Here is a 23969-nt window from a genome sequence, read left to right as displayed (position 1 = left end):
ATGCCTCCTCGCATGTGCCTATCGAGACCTTCGTTCAGCAGCATACCCCACATTCGTCGAAACAGTCGTCTTCACATCGGTAATCACGCTGTTTGTGTCCCAAGTCCCCGCGTCGGAAGGACTCGTCTGCCTTCTCAGGTTTCTGGGTCTGTCGTGATAAGGTTTGTTTTGCGAGACAGCCGTTGCAGGCCCATTGTTCGCATGAGTAATCTCGCTGCTCGTATCCCAGGTACCGGAGTCGGAACCGTCGTCGGAGAAGCTATGGTGTTCATGCTGCTTCCTGAGTTGTTCGACTCGCTTGAGCTGCTCAAAGGGACCGGGTGGGTAGCTCGAGGGGGCGAGATCGCTGAATTGGCCGGTTGGATAGGGGACGTTGGTTGAAACGGTCGTGGGAGGGGGGCGGTGTGTGACTGTCGTCACTTCACTGCTGGTGTCCCAAGTGCCGGCATCGCTGCCGCTTAGCCTTCTCAGCTGGCGGGGTAGCACGTTTGAGTAGGGTACGTTTGTTGATACGGTTGTTGGAGGCGCGCGGTGGGTAGTGATCTCAGTATTCGTATCCCAAGTCCCGGTGTCGGATACGCCATCGTCAGACTCGTCCTCATCGGAATCGCTTGGTCTTTGCAGATATCGCGACATCTGTGTCGGGTATGGTACGTTGGTGGAGACAGTCGTAGGGGGAGCGCGGTGGGTATTGATCTCGGTATTCGTATCCCAAGTCCCAGTATCGGAGACAGCATCGTCGTCATCGTAGACAGCCATTCCCCTTGTGTCACGAGGTGGTGGCATGGACCATCGTTCCGACGCGTCCATATGCTTCTCCATCGGATAGGCGACGTTAGTCGATACGGTAGTGGGAGGAGCACGTTGAGTGACTTCACTACTAGTATCCCAGGTACCGCAGTCGGAAATGCTTCTCGACCGCTTCAATTCCCAAGGCATTCCTGTCGGATAAGGAACGTTGGTCGATACGGTGGTGGGTGGGGGCCGAGCAGCAGAGATCTCAGTGTTGGTATCCCAGGTACCAGCGTCGGAGATGCTCCTCTGACGTCTGATCTCTCTCGACTCTCTCTTCAACTCTTTCGAGTCTCGTCTTGAGTCGTACGAGGAAGGATAGGGTGCATCCATCGTAATAGTGGTAGGTGCAAAATCATGAGTCATGATGCTGTTTGTATCCCAAGTGCCAGCATCGGAGATGCTCCTCTGTCTCCTGACCTCTCGCGAGTCTCTCTTCGACTCTCGGGATTCTCTTGATTCCCTCGATGATGTCGATTCCTTGGTAGAGTCCTTGCTTCCTCTATCCTTGTTCCTCTCCCTCTTTTCACTCCTGGCTGAGTTCCTGGAGCTACCATGAGAACCCTTTATTGGAGTACTGGGATAAAGAGCCTTCATGGCAGCACCGCGGGTCTCATACAGATAGCGAGCCTTTTCACGCTCGGTTTTATCCGAGCGGTCACTCCTCTCCGTTCGATGGCTGCGGCTGCTCTTCTCAGTGCGCTCACTCTTTTCCGTGCGTTCACTCTTTTCAGTACGCTCGCTCTTATCAGTGCGCTCACTTTTGTCGGTGCGCTCACTTCTGTCAGTGCGCTCGGTATCGGCAGACTTGGTCGTACGGATACTCGCAGCATACCCGCTCTTCCTGCGACTGATTTCTGGCCGAGGAGTGATATCAAATAGCTCGTCTTCCATGGCATGTTCGCTAGATCGACGCTTGTGCGTGGAGCGACGTCGTGAGTGCGTGGTGGAGGTTGACGTAGTCCGCGTGCGTTGAGGCACCAGTGTTTCAATCTCATCAATGGCATCAAAAAGATGAGATACCGTGTCTACCGGCGTTGGAGCTCGTGAATCCTCTTGAATCGTTTCTCCCGTTGTGGTGCGGGAAAAAGACGGAGGCAGAATCGCGCTTTCGACGGACGCACGATGGCGTATGGCTTCCGCAATCTCTGCTGCCGTTGAAGGAATATCGGGCTTTGGCTTCGGCGGTGGTGGTGGTGGCTTTTTCTTGGGACTTGGTGCGTGTGAGGGAGCCAGACTCTCCACTGGCATACCAATAAAGTTCCTAGGCGACGTGAACACGGATGTTGGAGGCGCCGGTGGACGTGAGAACGTAGAGCCTGGAGGCGGAGGCTTTGGCTTGTCGTCCGGGAAAGGAGCAGAGAAGAGGTTCAATGCTCGCTCAATGGCCGAGAGCTTCTTTGGCTTCTCTGGCTTCTCGGCGATAGGTGACATTGGGCGTGATGCGGAAGATTCCTCAGCCGAATTCGTCTCGGTCTTCGTCGGAGATCGGGGAGCGGGTGGAGACGGAGGAGGTGGTATAGGGTCGCGGGGCGGCGGGCAGGCCTGAGAAACCGGTGGATTAGCCAAGTGATCTAAAGCAGTCTTTCCGTCTTACGTAGATCTCGTTATATCGCGAGCCCTTCAAGAGGCGAGGTGAATGAAGCGGTGAATCAAGCTCGAAAACGGTGCTAGGAACGCGGGGGTAAGGTGAACACGCGGGTGGTGTTACATACCGGCGGCGGAAACTTGCCCTCGTCAGTCGGACTCGTTAATGCAGTGGTATGGGAAGGCAAACCAGCAGATTTGAGCTCCTCCATTCTCGTCACGACTGGCTCTGCATCATCATACAGGGCCAATCCATGGTGGAGAATGCAGCCTTCGTCGCGCTCTTCGTTGTTCTGGAAGATCTCGTGCTTCGATTCGCGATAGACGACCGGGAAGATTCTAAGCAGTAGCTGTCGTTGCGAATCAGTAGGAGGGAGGCTATCGTCCGCCGAACCTGTCTCTGCCTTGTAAGCTGGCCAAAATTGGTTGCCGGTGAATTGATGTTCTTCATCATGTAGCGCAGGCATGACAGCGGTGATCATCTCGCGCTCGAGACGAGCAAACCTCCATGTCTCTGCAGCAACCTTGACAATGCGTTTCACGGCAATCTTGATACCCTCCTCCTCTTTCGGATCAGCAAAGTGTCGGATAGCATTGACAATCTCCTCCACAACAGTTCCCGCAGCAGTATTGATGCGCTGCTTCGCGCCGGTGCTGGTGAATGCAGCAAGGAGTGTTTGTTGTCGCCAGATCGCTTCTTTGCGCGTGCTCTTCTCGCGAATGTGGTGGCTCATTGAAGAAAACAGGGAATCAGCTTTGTCGTACCGACGACCAAGACTGAACAAGAACGGGCCGAACACACGGAACGTGATCAACTTTGATACAGTGTGGGCGATGTATGCAGCTCGAACTTGCCTGGATAGAAGACTCGGTTAGTATCTGAGGTCATGGTGTACATGGATTGATCTTTCTCACCTGGAGGCAATGCTATCGCCAAGGAATGATGGTAGGTTGGACGGTACTTGAGAAAGATCCTCCGGCGGTGGCCTTACTGGAAGGTGAACGAAATGGGTTGTAGCGAGGTCGATGATTTGCCTTTGGAGCTGAGAAAAGGATACCAGGCTAGACGCGATAGTGTTAACGGGTGACTCCTAGCATAACAGAAAGATAGGGGAGTCGCGACTGATGCGGAAGCAAGCATTGCGTTAAGGGGTTGGTGAACTCTGAAGACAGTGTATGGCAACACATGGTGGCTTCCAGCGTGACATCACAGCCGTCGGCCAGAAGATTCGCTGGACGGTCTCGGTGCGCTCTTCGTTACCCAGGTTTGGGACGAGGAAGCAAATCGAAGCCGTTCGCAATCGATTCAACATCAGCCACGATGCGCTTCTGCCACCACCGTGGGGATATCATAAACAAATGTGCAAGACTGGGTCACTTACTAGTAGCTGTCGCCCTTGCTCTTGATTTCGGCAATGTCACCATAACATTCCATCATCTTCTCCAGTCTGGATTTCTCCGACTCGAGGTTGTTGGCAACACTTCTGATGACCTCCTTCTCCTGTTGACTCTCGGCCTTGAGTTGATTGTATTGGTTCATTAGCTCATCGTTCTCTCTCATCAACTGATTGGCCCTCGCTGCTTCCTCTTCGGCTCTCGTTTCCGCTTCATCTCGTTGCTTCCGTAAGTTGTCGCGCTCTTCAAGGGCTTGCTGGAGCTGAGACCTCAGCTCAGATGCATTCTCGGCATCTTGACCAGCTTGCTTCAACTTCTTGTCGAACTGGATAGCAAGGGCGATCTTCTCGGCGTCGTGTTTCGTGATTGTGGCGGACTTCCACTCGTCGAAATCTCTCCACGCCCTTTCCCTCTCTTCCGCAGAGGTCCTCTCCAAGGTGCGATGCACATCTTCCAACTCCCTGTACCTGTCCTCCCAAGACCTCATAGCTGCATTCAATGCCAATTTGGACTCTTCAGCGTCTCTTTTGGCTTTCTTGGTTTCGGCAATCAGCTCTCGAAGCTCTCTAACTTGCTCTTCCAGATTACCAATCTGAAAATGTAGTCTGCTTGCTTCGGCAGAATGCCTGTCTTCCAAGTTGCGAATCTTGTCCTTCAGTTCACCAAGCTCACCATCCTTTGCTCGCAGTTGCTGTTCTTGCTCAGCACTCTGCCGACGGAGCAAGTCCTCCCTAATACGTAATTGATTGTGATTCTCTTTGTAATGCGCAAGTAGCACGTGCAGATCGGTCTGCGGGATGCGTGAGAAAGCGTCACCAGACCCGTTTTCGATTGCAGGTCGACTCTCTAAAGCGTGTGAATGATAGTCTCTAGAACCCGAGGAGTCCTGTCGTTGCGATGAGTTGCCATAAGGAGGGTACCCGGGTGGGTATTGGCTCCATGATTCCTGGTAGGGAGGGGAGGAAGAATGCGACGAAGGGCCGTAAGGATTGGGGTTAGGCGCGGGATAACCCTGCTGACTCATGCCGTATGCATGATTTGGGTACTGGTGAGGCGGCTGGGTTGGCGGGGCATAGTAGCTGGGATGATAATTTGGTGAAGGGGCCGGATAGGTGGGCTCAACAGGCACTCGGGATGCAAAAGCGCTACGTGGTTGATGTGGGCCCAAGTGGGACCGCGACACTTCATGTGCTTCACCGCTAAATGGACGCCTCGACGCTATCCTATTTTGTACTAGAGCGGAATCTGAATCGTCGTCTGTATCGAAAGTAGGAGCATATCTAAAGGGAAACATCTAGTCAGTACAATAATTCCATAAGAGTTCGGTGAGTAAGCTTATGTATCTTAAGCATGTTCGCTTTGGGCCCAGTGTAGTGGTTTACGGTCGCGCCGAAGAAGACCCGCGCTATGCGCTCATCGAGCAGTTGAATCGAGTTTACATACCTTGGTCGTACTTTACTCATTGGCGGGCTCGGTGCCGAAGGTCTATTATCCTCAATGAGCTGTGCCACAGCGTAAGGCTTCGGGGCATGGTTTGGACCCGCTTCGTGTGTTCTAAGCTTCGGTGCATGTGGCGCGAAAGATCGATACGATCGAAATGGTCGATCAGAGACCGGAGAACGATCTTGCATATCAGGTACTCCCGAAAGAGGTGACGGAGCACGTGCTGACTCGATCATTGATCGACGTGCGATAAATGGTATCTCGGCCTGTTCACGTGACCCATCTTCAGCATGCCTCTCTGCTGCCAATCTTTGCTCCTCTGCGAGAACCTCTGCTGCTGCTCGAGCTTTCCTTGCAATTCGAGCCTGGGCCGCTTTTTCACGTCGTAATTGCTCTTCCTCAAGTTCTTTCTTTTCTTTTCGAGCGCGTTCGGCGGCGGCAGCAGCTTCGATTTCGTCCTTCTCTTTTTGAGCACGTTCGGCAACTGCTGCAGCTTCGATCTCTTCCTGGGCTTCTGCTGCACGTCTTTCTTCCTCCATCAACGCTAGGAGTTTCCTCGCTTCAGAAATCTGCTCGAGCTTCTCTTGCTCAAGCCTCTCACGGGCTAGTCGCTCTTCTTCGAGTCTTTCAGACTCTCGATGTTGCTCTTCTTTCTTGACCCTCATTTCTTCTACAGCTCGTTTGACGGCTTCGGCAGCTTCCATCTCTTCTTGGGCCTCTCTTGCACGTTGATTCTCTAATGATCTGCTGGCTTCGGCTTCCTTATGTGACATCTCTTGCTCTAGTGCTTCTTTCGCCAGCCGCTCGTGCTCGAGAGCTTCTTGCTCCAGCCTGTCCAGCTCTTTATACTGCGCGTCTTCTTGAGCTTGAACAGCCTGCACATGCTCAGCAGCTTCTTGGGCTTCCGCAGTGGTCGTTGCTTCTTCCTCAAGTTGCACCTGTTCTTGCGCTGGTGCTTCTTCGTCTGCGGGCGCAGCAAATTCATATGACGGTTTCGTGGCAGCCTCGACAGAAAGAACTTCAGGTATGTATTCAGGCTCCACTTCCGGCTCAGCGGCAAGTGTTACCAACCCTTCCTGCGCAGTCTCGAATCTCTCAACACCCGGCCTCTCAGGGGCTTCTAGCACTGATATTTCATCGATGGGTACATCTTGTGGTTCGGTACCTACCAGCTGTTCGGGTGCTGCTGGATAGGTCTCGAGTTCTTGTGCAAACACCACTGGATCTTCTTCTGTTACAATTTCGGTAGCATCCTCGACTATGTCAGCTGACTCTTCTGATTGAGCCTCAGGAGCTTCAAGTACTTGAGGTACTTCAGGTGCTTCGGGCGCCTCAGGTGCTTCAGGTGCTTCAGGTGCTTCGGGAGCTTCAGGAGCGTCGGGTAGTTGGAGTATATCTATTGGGTCTAGCTCAACTTCCTCTCCACTGAGAGTACCCTCCATTGGTTCTGCCGACTCGACGGCTTCTTCTGCAGTGGTAGGTGCAGTCTGTACGGAAGGTTCTGCTTCTGCTTCAGGCGCTGGCTCGGTTGCAGATTCTTGTAGAGGTTCTGTGACTTCAACCGGCGTTTCGTCTTCAGCTGTATGCTGAACAGATTCTTGGATGGGGAGGAGCGCTGGTTGATATGTGTACCCTTGGATTGTAATTTGTTGTTCTTCTGACGCATCCTCTTGCTCCACAGTGGGTTCTGGATCATTCGCTTCTCCTGGTTCGATTGATGGTAACTCTTCTTCCTCCACTGTAGTATGCTGCATATCTTCAGCGCTTTGTGCGGCAGTCGCTAAGACCGTGGCTTCGGTAGGGTCCGCTTGCGATCCAGATTCCCGCTCTTCTTCCATTGGCGGCTCCAGGTCTGCAGCAGGTATGGTCTCGATGGCCTGTGGCTCTGTGGCCTCGTCGGGAATAGTCTGTATGCTCTCAGAGTGTTGTGAGGGTGCAGGTGTGGACACGTCCACCGGCGTGGGAACCGTACCCTCGTCTGTCTCCACTTCGGAAGCGGTTGGCATTGACTGCTCCCCGGACGCTGCTTCTGTGGCTGATAGCTCTGCTGTCAATGGAACTTCAGGCGCATCTAGAAATGGTTCGGCAGTATTCGTTGGCACGTTGTCAGGTGGAGCAACGGTCTCCACCGGTTTCCTGCTCTTGCTTTTCTTCTTCACCATAACGGCGGCCGCCAAGTGCGATGGTCGTTTTATATAATGTTAAAGACGCCAGAACACCTAAAAATTACAACAGAGCATGCGCTTCTCACTTTGAGCTCAGATGGTTGCAGAGATTAGAATAGCTGTCTATTAACGTGGCATGGCGGCGGGAAACAGGTCAAAAAACAATGAGCAAGCGCAGAATCAGTATATAAGGAACGCGGCAGTGAAAATGATGAAAGAGGATAGTACAAGCTGCAAACGCCATGCCGCCCAATGGGAGATTGGCAGGGAGCTGCCAGCTCATCGCAAACTTGAGCGGCCTAATTTATATGCCCCGAGCGTAACGTCTCCAGCCATGGCAGACGCCTTCGCGTGTCTGGTACAGTTACGTCTATATGGTCGCGCTGTGCTTCTCATTCTGTACCACAACGGCAGCCATCGGCAGTGGATCAACGGGAGACCATGGCCCGAATTCATTGTTGATATTTACTGTAGGAAAACGATCCAACGAACCAATATGCACGCGATGACGCCGTGGGAAGTCAAAATTTGGCCTCGATGCAGAAGCGACAGGGAGGGCGTTGTGGCATACTGCGGTTGGACGTGTTAGCTGCATATCAGCCTCGAAAGGAGTGCACTACAGCGGGTGCTAGCGGTAAAAGAGCAGCGGTGTGTGTGAAGATGCAGAAGGAAGATGCGTTGTCAACAAGTTTAGTAGCTGCTAGCCCCACCCGACCTAGCGCGCTTTGACCCGAGGCGTGGAACTTCCTCCGCCTTCCGACGCGACGTGAAATCGTCAGGGCTGCACAGGCTCCCATCACGCGCTTTGCAACTCCAACCAGGCTAGCACTGAGTATGTCATTCTGCAGTCGAGTCTTCACCAGGTCCAGCAACTTGGGGCGGCATGGCTAAGCCTCGAGCCACGCGGAAACAGCCGATTGTGCTCTCATCCGACTCTGAAGCAGATGATTCACACACACCGCCTCCCACGCGTTCCAAGAGGGGCACACTAACAAGCGTACCGACTGGGGCGCATGGTAAGAACAAGGCTACCCGATCCCAGACACGTGCAGCCTCTCCCACGCGATCGAGAACAGCTGCTACTAAGACTACCACGTCTCCAGCCAAATCCCCGGCCAAGACAAAGCCCGTCCTCAAGCCCATCACTTCTTTCTTCAGCAGTGTGCCGCGGCCGCAATCGCTACAGCCCACGCCGAGTCCCGAGAAACCTGCCGCGTCCATTGAGGATGTAGACGATATATTCGACGACGACATTTTTGATTCCTCGGACGATGCGCAACCGGTCAAACCCTCGAAACCTCTCCCCGTGCGCAAGAGACCGATCGCTGCGACAGCGCCAAGTGACCATGGCAGTACCGTGAACAGTAGACAGAAGTTCCTACGAACAGCAAGCGGAGCCCGCAGTGTCACTCCATCGTCGTCTCAGCCGGCGCGGCAGGACACAGATGACCGGCGGCCATGGACTGAAAAGTACGGTCCCGTGTCGCTCGATGAGCTCGCTGTACATAAGAAGAAGGTGACAGACGTGCGGACATGGCTGGCCGACGTCTTCAGCGGCAAGTCACGTAAGAGATTGCTGCTCCTCAAAGGCCCCGCTGGTAGTGGAAAGACCACGACCATGTCCTTGCTCTCCAAAGAACTGGACATTGAAATGCATGAGTGGAAGAACCCTATAGGTTCCATGTCCACTTCTGACAGCTTCGTGTCTGCTACTGCACAATTCGACGACTTTGTTGGGAGAACTGGAACCTTTGGTAGTCTGGCCTTCGATAAGCCGACAATGAGTCTTCAGTCCGCTCCGCCTAGCAGTCATGCTGCAAGGCAGAAGCAACTGGTCCTAGTAGAGGAGTTTCCGAATACATTTACACGTACTTCTTCGGCCGTCCAATCTTTTCGCTCTTCCGTCCTCAACTATCTTGCTGCCAACACACAATCAGCTACTGCATTCTTCTCCACCCAAGTCGATTCCGAGCAGCCCGTGACTCCAATCGTTATGATCATCTCAGAGACTCTGCTGTCTACCAGTACAGCAGCAGCAGACAGCTTCACTGCACATCGTCTGTTAGGTCCTGAGATCCTTACCCATCATGGAGTGGATGTTATCGAGTTCAATCCAATCGCAACTACATTCATGACGAAAGCGCTAGACAAAATCATTGTCAAAGAGGCACGGAAGTCTGGACGTAAGAAGACTCTCGGGCCACAAGCCATCCATCGTCTTGCGGAGCTTGGAGACATCAGAAGCGCAGTCTCATCACTCGAGTTCTTATGCTTACGCGGCGATGACGCGGAAGGCTGGGGCGCAAAGGTCAACTTTACCAAGAAGAAGGGACCGAAAGATGTCCCAATAACGAAGATTGAACAGGAGTCGCTTGAGATGGTAACGCAGCGGGAAAGCACTCTTGGTATCTTCCACGCCGTTGGGAGGGTCGTCTACAACAAACGTCTACCAGAAGACCCTAACACACCTGTAGCCCATCCACCGAACTGGTTTCCCGAGAGGCGAAGGCCAAAGGCTTCGGAGGTCAATGTTGACACGCTCATCGACGAGCTAGGCACCGATACACAAACTTTTGTTGCTGCTCTACACGAAAACTATGTCCTGTCTTGCGGAGGTGCAGATAGTGAAGAAACAATGGATTCTATTGAGGGATGTATAGAAGGTCTTTCGGATGCCGATCTTTTATCGCCGGATCGGTTTGGCGCTGGCGCTGGCCGTCGGAATCTTCAAGGAACGAGTGCGGACAATCTGCGTCAAGACGAGATGTGCTTTCAGACGAGCGTGCGCGGACTTCTGTACAATCTGCCATATCCTGTCAAACGAATTGCGCCACCCCCGGGCACAATGGGCATCAAAGCGAAAGGCCAGGGAGCAAGTGGCGGCGCGGCGAGAGGGAACGCGTTCGTCATGTACTACCCGGTGTCGCTGCGGATATGGAAACAGCAGGAAGAGATTGAAGATTTATTGGAGATGTGGGTATCGAAAGCGCAACGCGGTGAACTGTTTTCGATGGGGTCAGGTACATCAAAACCGACTTTCTCAAGCGGGGGAGTCGAGACTTGGAGAGGCAATGCCTCGTTTTCACGACCCACATCAGCGTCAGGCTCGAAAGATGCGGAAGAAGATGCACCCGCTTCAATTCTCCTAGGAAGTGGTGGTTCGGCTCGGAACGAGATGCTTTTGGAACGTCTTCCTTACCTGACTACTATTTTACGAAGGTCACGCATGCCGCCTCCATCTACAGCAGCCACTGTGCGTGAGATCAAGAAGATTACCTCATTTACTGGGAATGCTTTAGCTGGTGCCACTGAAGAAGACGATATGGAGGAGGATGCCCGCCCCGGCGAGCAAGAGCAGTGGTCGACAGACAAACCGACCCTAGAGACACCCAAAAGGAAGGGACGAGTGAAGTTCGAAAGCAGAGCGCAAGAGCCGGAATCGGCCATTTCTGGATTAGCAGACAAAGGCGCCAGTCTCACGTTGAGCGATGACGACATTGAAGATTGATCAACGGCTATGGTGGAGAGCAGCCATCGGTCTACTTGTAATGTGTATATATAAACAAATAACACAATCTGAAAAGCCCAGTACGCGAGTGTTGAATTGAAAAGTTCGTTTAAGCCCAGTCCAAGCATCTCAAAATCGCACGTTTCCTCGAGAAAGTCGGTTTGAATGTATCCTAGAAGACTACAATCAGCATATAACACAAGGCCTTGCATCAAGGAACAAAAATCCATACCCTCCATTGCAGAGTTGATAGCGCTGTTGACTGGCTTCACGCCGTCATTTACTTGCGCTCTGGCCCAAACTTGGTATGCAGCCATATTTCCGTCCTTGAAGATGTCGTTGTTGTAGGTCAACATGATCTTGCCGCTTGCTGTTTCAAGGTTCTGGACTCTCTGGTCTCTGCCCGCATAATTGTATTCTACTGATGCGTCATATAGTCAGATATTGATATCAGGCTCTAATAACGACATTGACACAGCCACGGATGAGACGAGTAATGCTAGGCGCTCCTTGTACTTTGAGGTCTGGCCAGCGATAAAGGACGGCGTGAACACGGTTATCTTCATGATCGTATCAGCTCACGGTGAATGATATAGGTGAAGCCAGTGTGCAGATAGTTACACCTTGAGCTGCTTTTCTGCTGTAAAACAATTCTTTGGTAGCTAGGGGAAACCAAGAAACAAATGATTATCCATATCGCCCTCTATGAAAGGTATCATGACCACACCCTAGGATTGCTCAATGGTTTGCTTTCCCTTCCACCACCTTTCTCAACGATGAGACTCGACGTGGTTAGCTACAGAATAGCGATCACGAGAGCGGCATGGACTCGACTTCAAGATAAGGAGGGTAAGTCGACGTTGTAATCTTGTTGTACAATTCCCACTTCTACTTCTTCACTGCATTCTGTTAATATATGCTAATACTTTCACTGATCGCCAAACTATGGTATGAGCGATTGATCTAGATGACCGTTCCTTTCTGGCAGCTTTGAGCTACGTGAGCACCGAGGAAAAGGAAGATGTTCCATTGGAATTAGACTTGAACATACAGGACTTTGGTACCAACCGGAATTTCGTCCCAAGAGGTAGCAAGGACAATGGTCAGAGGGAGGACTATAGAAGCGTTGGAAATCGAGCAGGGTCTAGCAGATCATCTACACGATTATGAAATGAAGAGAGCAGCCAGGGAGTGAGTGAACCAGTTTTGACGTGTCATTTTGAAAGATCATCCAAAAATCTGTATCATAGATGTGACCATCGTAGGGTATGCTGAAGTCGAGTAAGACGTTGGGTAAAAGATCACTCCCATAACAAAGAACCCAAAAATTCGATTAGCAGGACTGAGATGCTCCTGCGATAAATCTATGACCACCTACTGTAGCTACATCGATCGCTTCACCAAAATTTCAGCCTACCAAACAACGAGCCCTCCTTCTGAGCTTCTCTGGCGGCTTCAGCGACTTCTTTTGCTAATTGCGTCTTAGCTTAGCTAACGAACAACGAACATACACAACACGATAGCAACGCAAACTCACCGTCAAGCTCATCGGCAACCCTTTTCATAGCTTCCAGTGCCTTCTCGTAGAACGATTTCAACACCAAAACCTCCGGTGGGAAGTCCTGCGGTCTGATCTTATATTGCTTGAACCAAGCCTCCAGGGAATCAATCGGCGACCAGCCAAAAGGATGCCTAGAAGGAAGCCTGGGATCAGCTCCGGCCTCAAGGAGTAGATGGACAATTGGGAGGTTTTGCTTGAGATGGGCGTAATCGGCGGCAGCGCCATCCTCGATCGCCCAGTCCAGTGGGCGACCTACGCCGCGGGGGCGCCGGTCCAGTTCGTTGGGAGAGAAGCCTTCAGATAGAGCAGCGCGTATAGCTGCGAGGCGAGTTTCCACAGGTGCGCAGGATACTGGCTCGAGAAAGAGAGGGCTTACTACCATGGCGGCAGATTAGGTGTCCTAGCAAGAATTAAAGAGGTGAGCGGGAGCGAGACCAAGGACGGTGTTTGGTAGTATGTTGCGCGTCGTAGGTCAACAACTTACAAGCAGGCGACCCCCGAATTGTTAGCGAATTGAGGTGACACCCATTGGCTATCACTAGACATTTTTGTCGACACGCATCAGCTCTGTTGATCATAAAGGTCAGAATTTTTGCCAGTGACTAAGCGAGATGATGGATGAAACGTCACTCAAATAGTTATCGTACTAAGACAGTAATTTCACTTTGAGTTTCACGCGATGAGACAAATCACAGGCAACGATGGTGTATGATGAATGGTTGAATGATGATAGGTATGTATCGAAGTCTCGGACAAGTCTATAGACAAGAAGGTAACGTGGTATCAAGAAGGAGAAGAAAAAGAAGTCATAACTCATGAAGCGTCTCTCAAGACAACAAACGTCTACGCATTGGCAAAGGTCGTGCCAATATCCGACAGGCTGTTTCCATCTGCGCTGATGAGGTACTTCTTGTCAGTGGAAGTACCAATGGAAGGCGCAACCATGTGGTAAGCGTAACGCTCAATCCAGGGCTGAGCGTCCATCCAGGGAAGAACCTGCTTAAGGAACGCATTCGCGTCGCCAGAAGTAACGCCGAACTCGGTGACCCAGACGGGCTTGTTGAAGGTCTTGTGAAACTTTTCGAGGTAGTTCTTGAAATCCTGAGCGTTGTCCCAGGCGTAGTAGTGGGCAACGACAAAATCGATCTGGCATCCGGTACATTGGTTCATGAAGTTCTTGAGGTAGTTGATGCCCTTGTTGGGCTCGTCGGCGTTGGTGACTGAAGGAGAGCCGATCCTAAGGCCCTGTGCGGCGAGCGGCTGAACGAACTTCTTGTGGGTGGCGACAGCAGTAGCAACATCGATGTTGGAGCCTCCACCACCAATTTGGTCGGGCTCGTTGAAGCTCAGCACGTGCGAAACCTTGTAGTTCTTCTTGGCGTTGGCAATGTTGTTGGCCCAACCCTCAGTGCACCACTGTTGGTTGGAGTGAAGAAGAGGAACGTATTCGAGGTCGAGGGGGGTTCCATCGATGACTGCCTCCCAGTCGTACATCCAAGAGACCTTGGAACCAGAGAACTTGTGTGTCCACTGAGATCCAGCAACACCGTTGTGCTGTTTGGGGAAGGCAAGACCGCGCTTGCTACCGCCGCGTGCCTGGAGAGGAGATGCCTCGATCATGGTGGAGAGGCCAGCAAGGGCCATAATGAAGGTGGTGGTAAGCATAATGACTGAATGAATGACTGATCAGTTGATCAAAGGAATGACTGTGGGGTTGCTAGAGAGCGTGGTAGAGCTGGATCTTCAAAGGAGTGAGATGCCCAATTCATCGTGCCTTCCACGCTGTACTTATATTTTGGGAAATTAAGAGGCGCCTTTCACAGAGTCAAACTAGCGCCTGAGGCCCACAGCATGTGCAGAACAGCGCATGGCGTCGCCTTCTCGGCCTTCTCTGCAGTGTTTCACCCAAGACTACTGCCAACTCCGAAAATCCACGTGCGATAAGATTATGGAGCACATCTCCCGCCAGCCCGGTCTGACGGCGCCGGCTCTGGGGTTTGGCGATTCGTCAACCTTGGTAGGGCTGTAGGGGCCAAGCTTGTGTGGAAATTAAACTTCGGGAATCCGTCAAATCACGGTGCTGACGATGCATGGTCGGTCGCCGAGTCGCTGGAGCCACGTTGGTTTTCGCGGCATATGCACGAGAAGAACCTGCTTAGTAGTGTGCTGTGAGAGGGACGTTGGAGGTGTCTAAGGCAAGACCCATGTCTAGCTGGCTGTCTTCTCAGGTACAGCGCAGGAACAAGTTTCGGTGACTGGAGTAGGATTTGTTCTGGACTGCAAACTGTCTTGTAGTGGGGCCCACTAAGCAGATTGAGGCAGGCGTCGAGCGACAACACCCAACGTCCATTCCCGCTGCCGCCGATCCTGACCGTTTCAAGTCCACTTATGCACATCCACTCAACGACAACATGTATGTTGTCATGAAAATCACCACGATACGAGGCGCGTCATGATTCATCGGAAGTTGTGGGCAACAGTGCGCGAGCATTGTGCTTGAGTAAAGACCTCTGACAGAAAGTAAACAAACTTTACTTTTCTGATAATTTGACTGTGTCTACCAATCATGGTGTTCAGACACGCCTAGAAATGCCATGGGCCCGTACCGAGCCGCAATCTTCCGTTGTCCACCAGGAACGTATGCCGTCCTATAGCGGCGTCTTCAGTCGTTCCGCAGGCGACGGCGTGAAGGAGGAAGCGAGGCGCTTCTGATGATTTTCACGTGGCGTTCCCAACACGGCAGATGCGACCTGGCTTCCTGTTGCGACTTCTGAACGCCAAGGGGCACAGCACGGGACAACTTGTAAAGGATGAGACCTTTGGTGGACTAATCGTTACTTTCATCCTTCCATGTGGATGTAGTGTCGGTCCGCGACTCTAGAACTCGACAGAAGCGTGAGTGGACGCCTCTGTCAGCAACTTCAACAGACTTTGACAGTTCTCCACTCCGATACCGTTCGTTGTGCGCAAAACTCTGCTCTCCCAGGTCACCCCTCGCTTCGAGGCGCTTACTTCAAGAGGTTTACGCAACACCTTCCACTGCGTGTTCGGAACATGCCTTCTTCGGCAAGACACCGAACACTACCTGATGTTACGGCAGAGAGAGAAGCGCTTGGGACCTAAACATTCGTGAACGAAAACCTGGGCCTCCGGCAAAGTCCAACGGGGCAGATTCGAGTACCATGGTAATCGCAACCTCGGCATTTGCATTGTACAAAACTCTGGGGAGGATATATTCACATCCGGCATCTTCTTCCACGTATCAACATGGGCGGAGCAAACAATTCGTCGCTTCGAAATCTCACCACTGCACGCGAACGCAGGTTTGGTGAAAAGACTACGCTGCGCTAACGCACACGTAGTGTAAATCTAGGGTGAAGAACTTACCGTTCGTTGAGTTCTAGCGTGAATGAGTGCATTACAGTGCAGTAAGCAGCAGTTCCCCGCCTCGGCCTGCATTTGCAACGGCATAACGGAGGGAGAAAATGCGATATGGGCCACGATCATTCGTTATAGTTTTACTCTTGCAGGAGGAGAACCGAGGAGTTCGTATCTTGCGACCGGCGCCATTATCCGACGGCGCATAACGGGCCGACATCTCTCGTACCTCAAACCTCAGCGCTCCAGGTTTCGATCCTTCACATCTGTCTAAGCCACAACCTACGTCATCATACCTGGGCTGATAAGGGTGGCTGGGGTGCATCACACGGCGGCAGAAGTAAATACGATCGATCGCAGGAGAATAGATATCACAACTGCACAATGCTCCATGCGCAGCTTGAGGCGTTGACCTTTTTGCGCCTTTGCGACTTTACGAGAAAAAGCATACGGCACGGTCGAAGCACAGGCTGCACAGATACCACCAGTTGCTATACGAGTCCCCTTTTTGGCCAAGCAATGATGACATGACACAGTGTTGCTCGTATTGTGTTGACCGGTGGAGCGTACGTGAGTAATGATGCAAAGACTGTGGGTTGTACGGAACAGTCTATGAAGTGAAATTTGCTCCTGGAGCATGGGATCAAAGATCCTCCCAGTAGACGTTTTTTGAATGCTGCACCTTCGCTCGTTCTGCACTCCCGACACATGTGTCTTTTGATCTCCGAGTTTGGACAGATGCAACTCCGAGAGCAGTCATTAGACCACTGATGATAGAACAAGCCTCGGTCAATAGCAGCATGGATACATGGACCTAAGAGATATCAACAGGGTATCGTATTTTCCAGGTCTGTGGAATATGTTGGCTTCCATATACAGCTACATATAATGAACTTCTACCGCCATACAATACAGTGTGACTCGACAGTGTTGCGCCTGCGTCTTATCACCAGCACGTCTATCAAATTTTGCAATTATCGCTATCGCGAAGTCCGCGGCTGAAAAATTAGACTGGGAATGAAAAATGGCAGAATCATGTCCCTCTTGTCTGAATGTTTGAGAAAGAGTCTCCAGTTTGGTCTTAACATACGTTTCTTCCGCGTATGTTTAGAAATACGAAAGATAGAATCACTGACAGCATGGACGCGCCTTTGTGGACGAAAATGCAACTCTCTTGTAACTACGTTCGCTTTCCCCGGTTGAAAGCTCACCAAGCACTGTATCGATGAGAAGAAAAATACTTTTCCTTTAAGAGTACTCCTTCCTACTATAAAAAAAGCATGTTAAGATAGTTATGTAGATATAGATAGAAGACTTAGAAGACTACAATGCTATTTATCTTTACAAGTTCTCTTATTAGAAGATAATGTAGGCTGTAAGGTAAAACTTATTATTCCTGCATCTGTCTGATTTTTTCCTTGTATGAGGTGAAGCAGGTTTTGTTGTTGCAACGCACATCAAGACAATCGTCATACACAAGTTTATACTTCCATGTCCTGTAGCGGCACATACCCAGCATTTTCTACCTTGCCTCCATGTCCCACCATCTCCCTCACCCAGCCGACGATACCTTTCCCCGATACCCACCTCTCCGCTTTAGGCGCTCTGCCGCCGTTCTCCGCCACCTCGTTCATCCAACCAGGCCTTGTCCAGGAGTTGAGCATCAGGCTGCTGACCACCACCGTCACACTGCTGAATGCCATCGCAAGGCTCGCCATTATAGGGTGTACGCTGAGCCCAAACGGAAGGCAGAACCCCATGGCGATCGGGAGGCCGATAGCGTTATACATGCATGCCCATCCGAGGTTCATCTTGATCCGGCGGAAGATGGTGTGCGTGAGCGCCAGCGCGGCAGGTATTATCATAAGCTCTGTCGGCCGCATAAGCACCACATCCGCCGCCTCCATTGCCACATCTGTGCCGCTTGCCATGGCGATGCCCACGTCCGCCGTCGCAAGGGCCGGCGAATCATTGATACCGTCGCCAACCATACCGACAACCTCACCACGACCCTGAAACTCCTGTAAGATAGCTTGCTTTTGATCGGGGCTAACACCGGCGTAGACATTGTTGGTATCTATGCCCACCGCGGAGGCGACGGCGAGTGCTGTGGGCCATTGGTCGCCGGTCACTATGGCGGTCTTTATGCCCATGCGGTGCAGGACTGCGATGGTCGCTGCGGCATCCTCTTTGATTGTGTCGGACAGGCATACATGGCCCGCGTAAAGGCCATCGATGGCAACGAAAATGTTAGTGGTTCCAGCACTGCTGGTAGCGATATTGGCATGCGATGTGCCTGTGCCAGCCGACTGGTTAAGCTTCTCTGCGGCCTCGACAGCATCTTTGGGGACATCGATACCACTGTCCTGCAAGAAGACGAGATTGCCAACCTGAACCATGTATCGTGACCTGTCTGCAGTAGTTGGCTCGACAATCACACTGACACCCTTGCCCACAACCGCTTTGAAGTCTCCGACGCTGCCATCAATGGTACCCTCGGGCCCCATACACAGCTCATTCTTTGCAGCGCCTAGGATAGCCTTGCCCACGGGGTGTTCGCTCCCCATCTCGGCTAGACCAACGATGGACCACCACAGTCGTTTACTGACCTCGCTTCTAGCCCATTGCGGGACGAGACCTATGCTGGCCACACTCATCTTACCATAAGTAATTGTTCCAGTTTTATCGAGGACAATCTGTGTGACCTTGGTTATACGCTCCAGGGCAGCGCCTCCCTTGATCAGAATTCCGTTCTCAGCACCGACCCCCGTACCGACCATAACGGCCGTGGGCGTAGCTAGCCCAAGAGCACATGGGCAAGCAAAGACGATGACGGATATACCCAACTTAACGCAGACTACGACCTTGCCACCGCTGTTATCTTCGAGGAAGATATCCGGAGGGTGGGATAAAACATGACATAGGACCATCCATACAAGGAACGTACCAAGGCCGAGGATAAGAATCATGGGAACAAAGTAGCCGGCGAGTGTATCAGCAAGCTGCTGAATGGGAGCGCGAGCGGTTTGTGCGTCTTGAACCAACTTGACAATCTGGCTTAGTTGGGTATCAGAGCCAGCTCGAGTAACACGTAGGTCAACACGCCCATCGCCGTTAACAGTGCCGCCGATTATGTTGTCGCCGATGTGCTTCTGAACGGGCATAGCTTCTCCAGTAACCATACTTTCGTCAACAAATGTATTACCTCTAACCAGAATGCCATCTGCTGGAATCTTGTCACCAGGCCGGATGACCACAATATCGTCAACCTCAAGCAACTCTGTTGGGATAACCCTTTCCTCCCAAGCAGAGCCGCCAGGTCTATGAGTCTTAGGTGTCTTGGGCGTGGACGGCTGGTCAGATGGCTTTGCCCAACTCTCTGCTGCCTTTTCCACAGCGATCGGATCAACATAAATGGTAGCTGTGAACGGAGCTAGCGACATAAGACGAGATAGCGCCCTAGATGTCTGACCTTTGGCGCGGTTTTCAAGCCAGCGAGACAGTGTGATGAATGTGATGAGCATGGTGCTTGTATCGAAGATTGTGGAAGGTTTGGAATGTGGCGCAAGAAGGACTGATATCAGTATAGAGAAAACACTGAACAGGAAGGCACATGATGTGCCGAGAATGACGAGAATATCCATTGTTGGTGATCCATGCTTAAGAGATTTATATCCAGAGACATAGAATCGCTTGCCAATGCCGAACTGGACAGGTAATGTGAGAACGAAACATATAATATCACCCAGGAATAAGCCGGGTATAAGTTCGAAACTTCCAAAGTCTATTGCTGGGAATACCATGGGAATAATCATGCCGATTAGGAAGACGGGCAGGGCGAAGGCTAGTGAGGTTTTGAATGCTGTCCGCCACTCAGTAATCTCACGCGTTTTCGCCAGCGATTCAAGCTGCGCGTTGTTATCCTCGCCACTTGCAACCAGGGCATTCAAGTCCTGCGCCTCGATGGCCTCGACAACGCTACGCAGTCCTATTGTCTTGGGCTGATAGACGACTGTCAGGCGGTCTGTACTGAGGCTGAGAGATGCGGAACGGATGCCTTGAACCATAATAAGGCCTTCCTCCAGAGTCTGGGCAGTAGTCGCGTCTTTGCAGCCGAAAACCTTGAATTGAGTGGTTGTGGCGTCTCCTCCCTGATAGCTCGAGTCTCGCTGCGTCGATAGAATAGTAGCATCAAATCCGCGATCCTCGATAATCTCAGCCATCTTCTCTGGCGAAAGCTTCGTCTCGTCGTAAGTAATAACGGCTCGTTCCGCCAAAAGGCTGATGTTGAACTTGAGCACGCCGGCCATGCCCTTGAAGCCGCCTTCAACGGCTGACGTGCAGGCGCCACACGTCATGCCCTCTATAGCGAAAGTGGTTGTCGCAGTGGTCGTCGCAGGCTTGGCTTCGCTTCCAATCGCGGTGCTCTCATCAAAGGAGTGATTGTTGAATTGAGTAGTCACAGGTTTGGGACAATCAGTCGAGAGAACCTCAGCATCAAACCCACGGTCCTCGATGATCTCCTGTATCTTCTCGGCGGGTATGATCTGGGGGTCATGTTTGACGACGGCACGCTCCATCACCAGGCTGACGGAGACTGTCCCGACGCCGTCAACGCCTTTGAAGCCGGATTCAACGGCTGATGTGCAAGATCCGCATCTGTTGGCGTTATGAAATTAGCTATGAAGGATGAAACGATCAGAAGCATAAGAGGTGGCGACGCACGTCATGCCGCCGACCTGCAGCGTGGTTGTTGCTAGATGTGCGCTCCTGTACGCGGAAAGTCTGGCATTTCTATCATCTTCCGGCAGGCGCATGTAGGGTTGTCCCATCGTAGCGGCAGCGACAGCAAGCAGTTCGCCCTAGAGCTTGATGCTCGATGCTCGATGTATGGGGTTAATTTATGATGCTCATTCGTCGTCAAAGAGCCAGTAACATTGTCTCAGAGGGCTTTTGGTCGTAGAGGTTTATGCAGTCGAGGGATCTCGCAAGCGCGCCATTAAATCACGGTCATTAGCCTAAGTACGAGGGCGTAGCGATTGCCAAGAGGTGGGCTAAGAAGACCAGCTTCTTCAGGCGGAGAATAAGTAATAAGAGGATGGGGCCGTGAGGTTGGCCTGACTTCTGCCCCCTACCACGCCACACGTTCGCTTCCCAGAGCCCCGGCATGGACTTGGCACATGCCACCAATGACAATGACAAGCTCTGCCTCACTCGGGCAGGAGCGAGCCACATGGGAATGATCGATCTGGTCCTAGTCGTACCTCGACATAGGGTACGAGGAGAAAGGAAGAGAAGCAAAAAAGAAATCATATAGATGGAAGCTAGCAAGACAAGATGAATACGTAAATAGCATACGACAAGAACAGCGCTCAGTACGAAGGAAAGTAGATTACCATGGACAAGGAAAGCATGTGCGAGTGTATGTTCTTGTAAAATATCCTGTAGCATGAAATACAAGGCGTCGCATTGGAGACATGCGATATGTCTAACCTGTACCACAGCATCAACGTGTCAGCACCATTGCTCAAGGAATACATCGCACATTGAATTGTTCCTAAGAACGAATACCAGAAGCTCTAATCTGCTCCCGACGCCAGACCATGCATGCACCCCCCGCCCATGTCTCACCCCACCCCTCAACGCCATCGGCCTGCACTACCAACGCCTACCCATCGTCGCATACGAATCACAGACCTATAGTATTAGAGGCGCCACCCCGGGAGATCGAATAGTCATGACCAACTAATCTACTTCCCAAGCTTAACCCCCTTTACCCTCTTAGCCAACTGTACAGCAGAATCGGAGTCTGAGCCATAGGACGGCTGCTGCCGCAGCTGGGGCTGCGAAGGAGCATAGGAACGTTTCGGGGGGCGCTCACCACTTTCTTTGAGAATGGTCAGAAGAGTTGCCCAGCCACCCGTATGTTGGAGTGCTGAGCCTTCTGATGTGTCGTGTGTCGAAGCGACTTTGAAGAGCAGTGCCTCTTCGTCCTGGATCACACAGTTAGTAAAGTACACAAGCAGCTTTGCCTTGACGCACCTTTGATAGAATGCCGAGATTGTGGATGAAGCACAGCATATGGAAATTTGAGATGGCGTTGAGGCCGCTGTTCGTATTGAGCGCCAGTCCGTTGGCTCTAGCGTTGAGCGCTTTGCTGAGGTGTGTAATCTCTGGCATCTCGCCCATGGCTTCACGATTTTCAATAGGAAACTTGCCGCCGGTGAAGAGAGGATTTGGCTGAGTAGGGAAACCATGTGTTAGTGTGAGGAGGAGATACTCCACAGGGAAGTCAGGTCTAGCAATCTCCTGTACATTCGCACCATGTTCGTTGATCTTTCGGTAGAAAACTTCGGGGATGTACCGCGCCTTGTTCAAAGCTTCGTTTTCCTCTTCGGATTGAACAAGCATGACTGATGGCTCTGCCGAAGGCTCGATGATGTCTGCGCGAACCATCTCGACGGCATCATTGGATACCTGGTATGACGAAATGCCAATCTGACCTTGGTCGTCGCCGCTGATCACGCAGGTAACAAAGTTGGACCCATGTCGTCCGGTGTCGCTCCACTTGGATGGCCGAGGGTACTTTGCCTGATATCGTGCCGCAAATGTGACTTCAAGAGAGGAAAGGTAGTATGAGTCGGCGTGTCGCTTGCAAACGACAGAGCCGTCACCCTTGTCGGCGTCGAGCAGATCGGTAAAGATGACGCCAACGCGTTGCAGCCCACACTGTGCGGCGATGTCATCAATCTCCTTTTCGTTATCCCAATCACCCAGCGAAATACCGTCTGCCTCATTGACTTGCGGTGGTTCGTAGATGGTCTCGACGACAGCCTTTGTTCCCAGCGGCACCTCGGTATACTCCTCGTACCTGCCGTACAAGAAACCTAGTCGCTGACAGCCAGTCTGCCTCCAGAAGTTGATCACATCATCAACAACCTGTATCGAGGCGAACTCGACGTGGTCTACCATGCGGTATTCTTGCGGCTTCAGGGAGATGGCGCTGGGCATGCACTTGGTGCAGATACCTTCGGGGAATGGCTTGTGTCCCGATGGACAGTCGGGGCGTACGCGGTAGTAGGGTTCGGTCAGCGGAGGCATGTACGAGCTACCAAGCTCTGGCCTGTTCTTCGCCGAGTTGACTTTGCGGAGGTATGAATGGAAGGAAAGATGCTTGATCTTCTTCTCGGCGAGATATGCGGGCGAGTAGGGCTCTAGAGGCATGCAGTAATCGCACATGCCCTTCGGTCCGTGGGAGCACATGCGAGCGTCGCGTTTCCTAGGGATCTTGCCGTCTTGCCTGTCTAGCCTGTCGTCGAGTGGTGACTGCCTGACAACCTCCCATGGGTTCTTTATAATTTGTGTAGGAGAGCCGAGGGGTACAGAGGCCATGTCGGTGGCTTCGACGGGTTTGCCATTCAGCCGTGAGCCGCCAGTTGGTGCTGCAGCATGGCCGTTTGGTTCTGCAGACTGCTCTTCGAAGGACAGAAACAGTTGCGCGCCATTTGATAGTCCCACTTGCTTGAAACTCACGCCCTTGAGTTCAGCCAGCTTCCTCGCGTCGCCTCCTTGCGGACGGTTGCTAACGCTGATGCTCTGGATATCGACATTCTTTGGTAGCTTTTCGGCGACCTGGGGCAGGATGGCGGAAAAGGTATCCTCGGGCTGTACCGTCAACCTGAACTGGCCGTCTTTGCTAACGAACCTCAATATCATGACTGCAACCAACGCTGTCAATCTTGGGTTGGGTTGAGTTGTGGTGGATTGTTGGGAAAATGTTGCGAGTATTAGGACGTAGACGAGAGGCGTTGTAGGAAAACGCGACCAGAGAAGACAAGCGAGGAATGGTGAACTGCGGTTGAGGGTGTTTGTGATTGATGCATGCATCTGCTTAGACATTCGAAGGCGGACATGGATGACGCAGACGCGCTAGGAGGGGCGCTAGTCGAGCGCGGAACTGGACAGATATTCCAACATATCGATAGTGAGACAAAGCCCGGCGTAATTCACCCACCCACTGGTCTTCACCTTCCCACCGTATCTCCCCTCTGAGGACACCGTCGCTCCTTTACAACTCTGGTATTTGCGCCTGCACCGGATCGCGAGCCCGTCGAATCCCCTTCTTCCACCACACAGGCAA

At 52.1% G+C, this 23969-nt stretch overlaps 6 protein-coding genes across 6 annotated transcripts; 1 reads left to right on the top strand and 5 right to left on the bottom strand.

Annotated features, from left to right (window-relative positions):
* Positions 1-18: 18 nt before the first annotated feature.
* Positions 19-7379, bottom strand: J4E82_005180 (uncharacterized protein; the record flags this gene model as incomplete). Its single annotated transcript, XM_051731449.1, has 5 exons — positions 19-2337; positions 2508-3234; positions 3295-3441; positions 3762-5054; positions 5218-7379. 5 exons carry the CDS (start codon positions 7377-7379, stop codon positions 19-21), a joined length of 6648 nt encoding a protein of 2215 aa, XP_051588887.1.
* Positions 7380-8265: 886 nt separating this feature from the next.
* On the top strand, positions 8266-10890 carry J4E82_005179 (uncharacterized protein; the record flags this gene model as incomplete). Its single annotated transcript, XM_051731448.1, has 1 exon — positions 8266-10890. The coding sequence occupies one exon, from the start codon at positions 8266-8268 to the stop codon at positions 10888-10890; it is 2625 nt and encodes an 874-aa protein (XP_051588886.1).
* Positions 10891-11778: 888 nt separating this feature from the next.
* J4E82_005178 (uncharacterized protein) lies at positions 11779-12833 on the bottom strand (the record flags this gene model as incomplete). The annotated part of the gene is made up of 3 exons (XM_051731447.1): positions 11779-11789; positions 12308-12361; positions 12428-12833. 3 exons carry the CDS (start codon positions 12831-12833, stop codon positions 11779-11781), a joined length of 471 nt encoding a protein of 156 aa, XP_051588885.1.
* A 461-nt stretch (positions 12834-13294) lies between these two features.
* J4E82_005177 (uncharacterized protein) lies at positions 13295-14071 on the bottom strand (the record flags this gene model as incomplete). Its single annotated transcript, XM_051731446.1, has 1 exon — positions 13295-14071. The coding sequence occupies one exon, from the start codon at positions 14069-14071 to the stop codon at positions 13295-13297; it is 777 nt and encodes a 258-aa protein (XP_051588884.1).
* A 3239-nt stretch (positions 14072-17310) lies between these two features.
* J4E82_005176 (uncharacterized protein) lies at positions 17311-20559 on the bottom strand (the record flags this gene model as incomplete). Its single annotated transcript, XM_051731445.1, has 2 exons — positions 17311-20488; positions 20555-20559. The coding sequence occupies 2 exons, from the start codon at positions 20557-20559 to the stop codon at positions 17311-17313; spliced, it is 3183 nt and encodes a 1060-aa protein (XP_051588883.1).
* Positions 20560-21579: 1020 nt separating this feature from the next.
* On the bottom strand, positions 21580-23545 carry NPL4 (nuclear protein localization protein 4; the record flags this gene model as incomplete). The annotated part of the gene is made up of 2 exons (XM_051731444.1): positions 21580-21822; positions 21872-23545. 2 exons carry the CDS (start codon positions 23543-23545, stop codon positions 21580-21582), a joined length of 1917 nt encoding a protein of 638 aa, XP_051588882.1.
* Between the last annotated feature and the right edge of the window lie 424 nt (positions 23546-23969).

This window comes from Alternaria postmessia (assembly GCF_024291825.1).
Source record: "Alternaria postmessia strain BMP 2775 chromosome Unknown scaffold_26, whole genome shotgun sequence".
Lineage (NCBI taxonomy): Eukaryota > Fungi > Ascomycota > Dothideomycetes > Pleosporales > Pleosporaceae > Alternaria > Alternaria postmessia.
The sequence above is the reverse complement of the archived record's forward strand: the minus strand, read 5'-3'. Positions and strand labels throughout refer to the sequence as shown.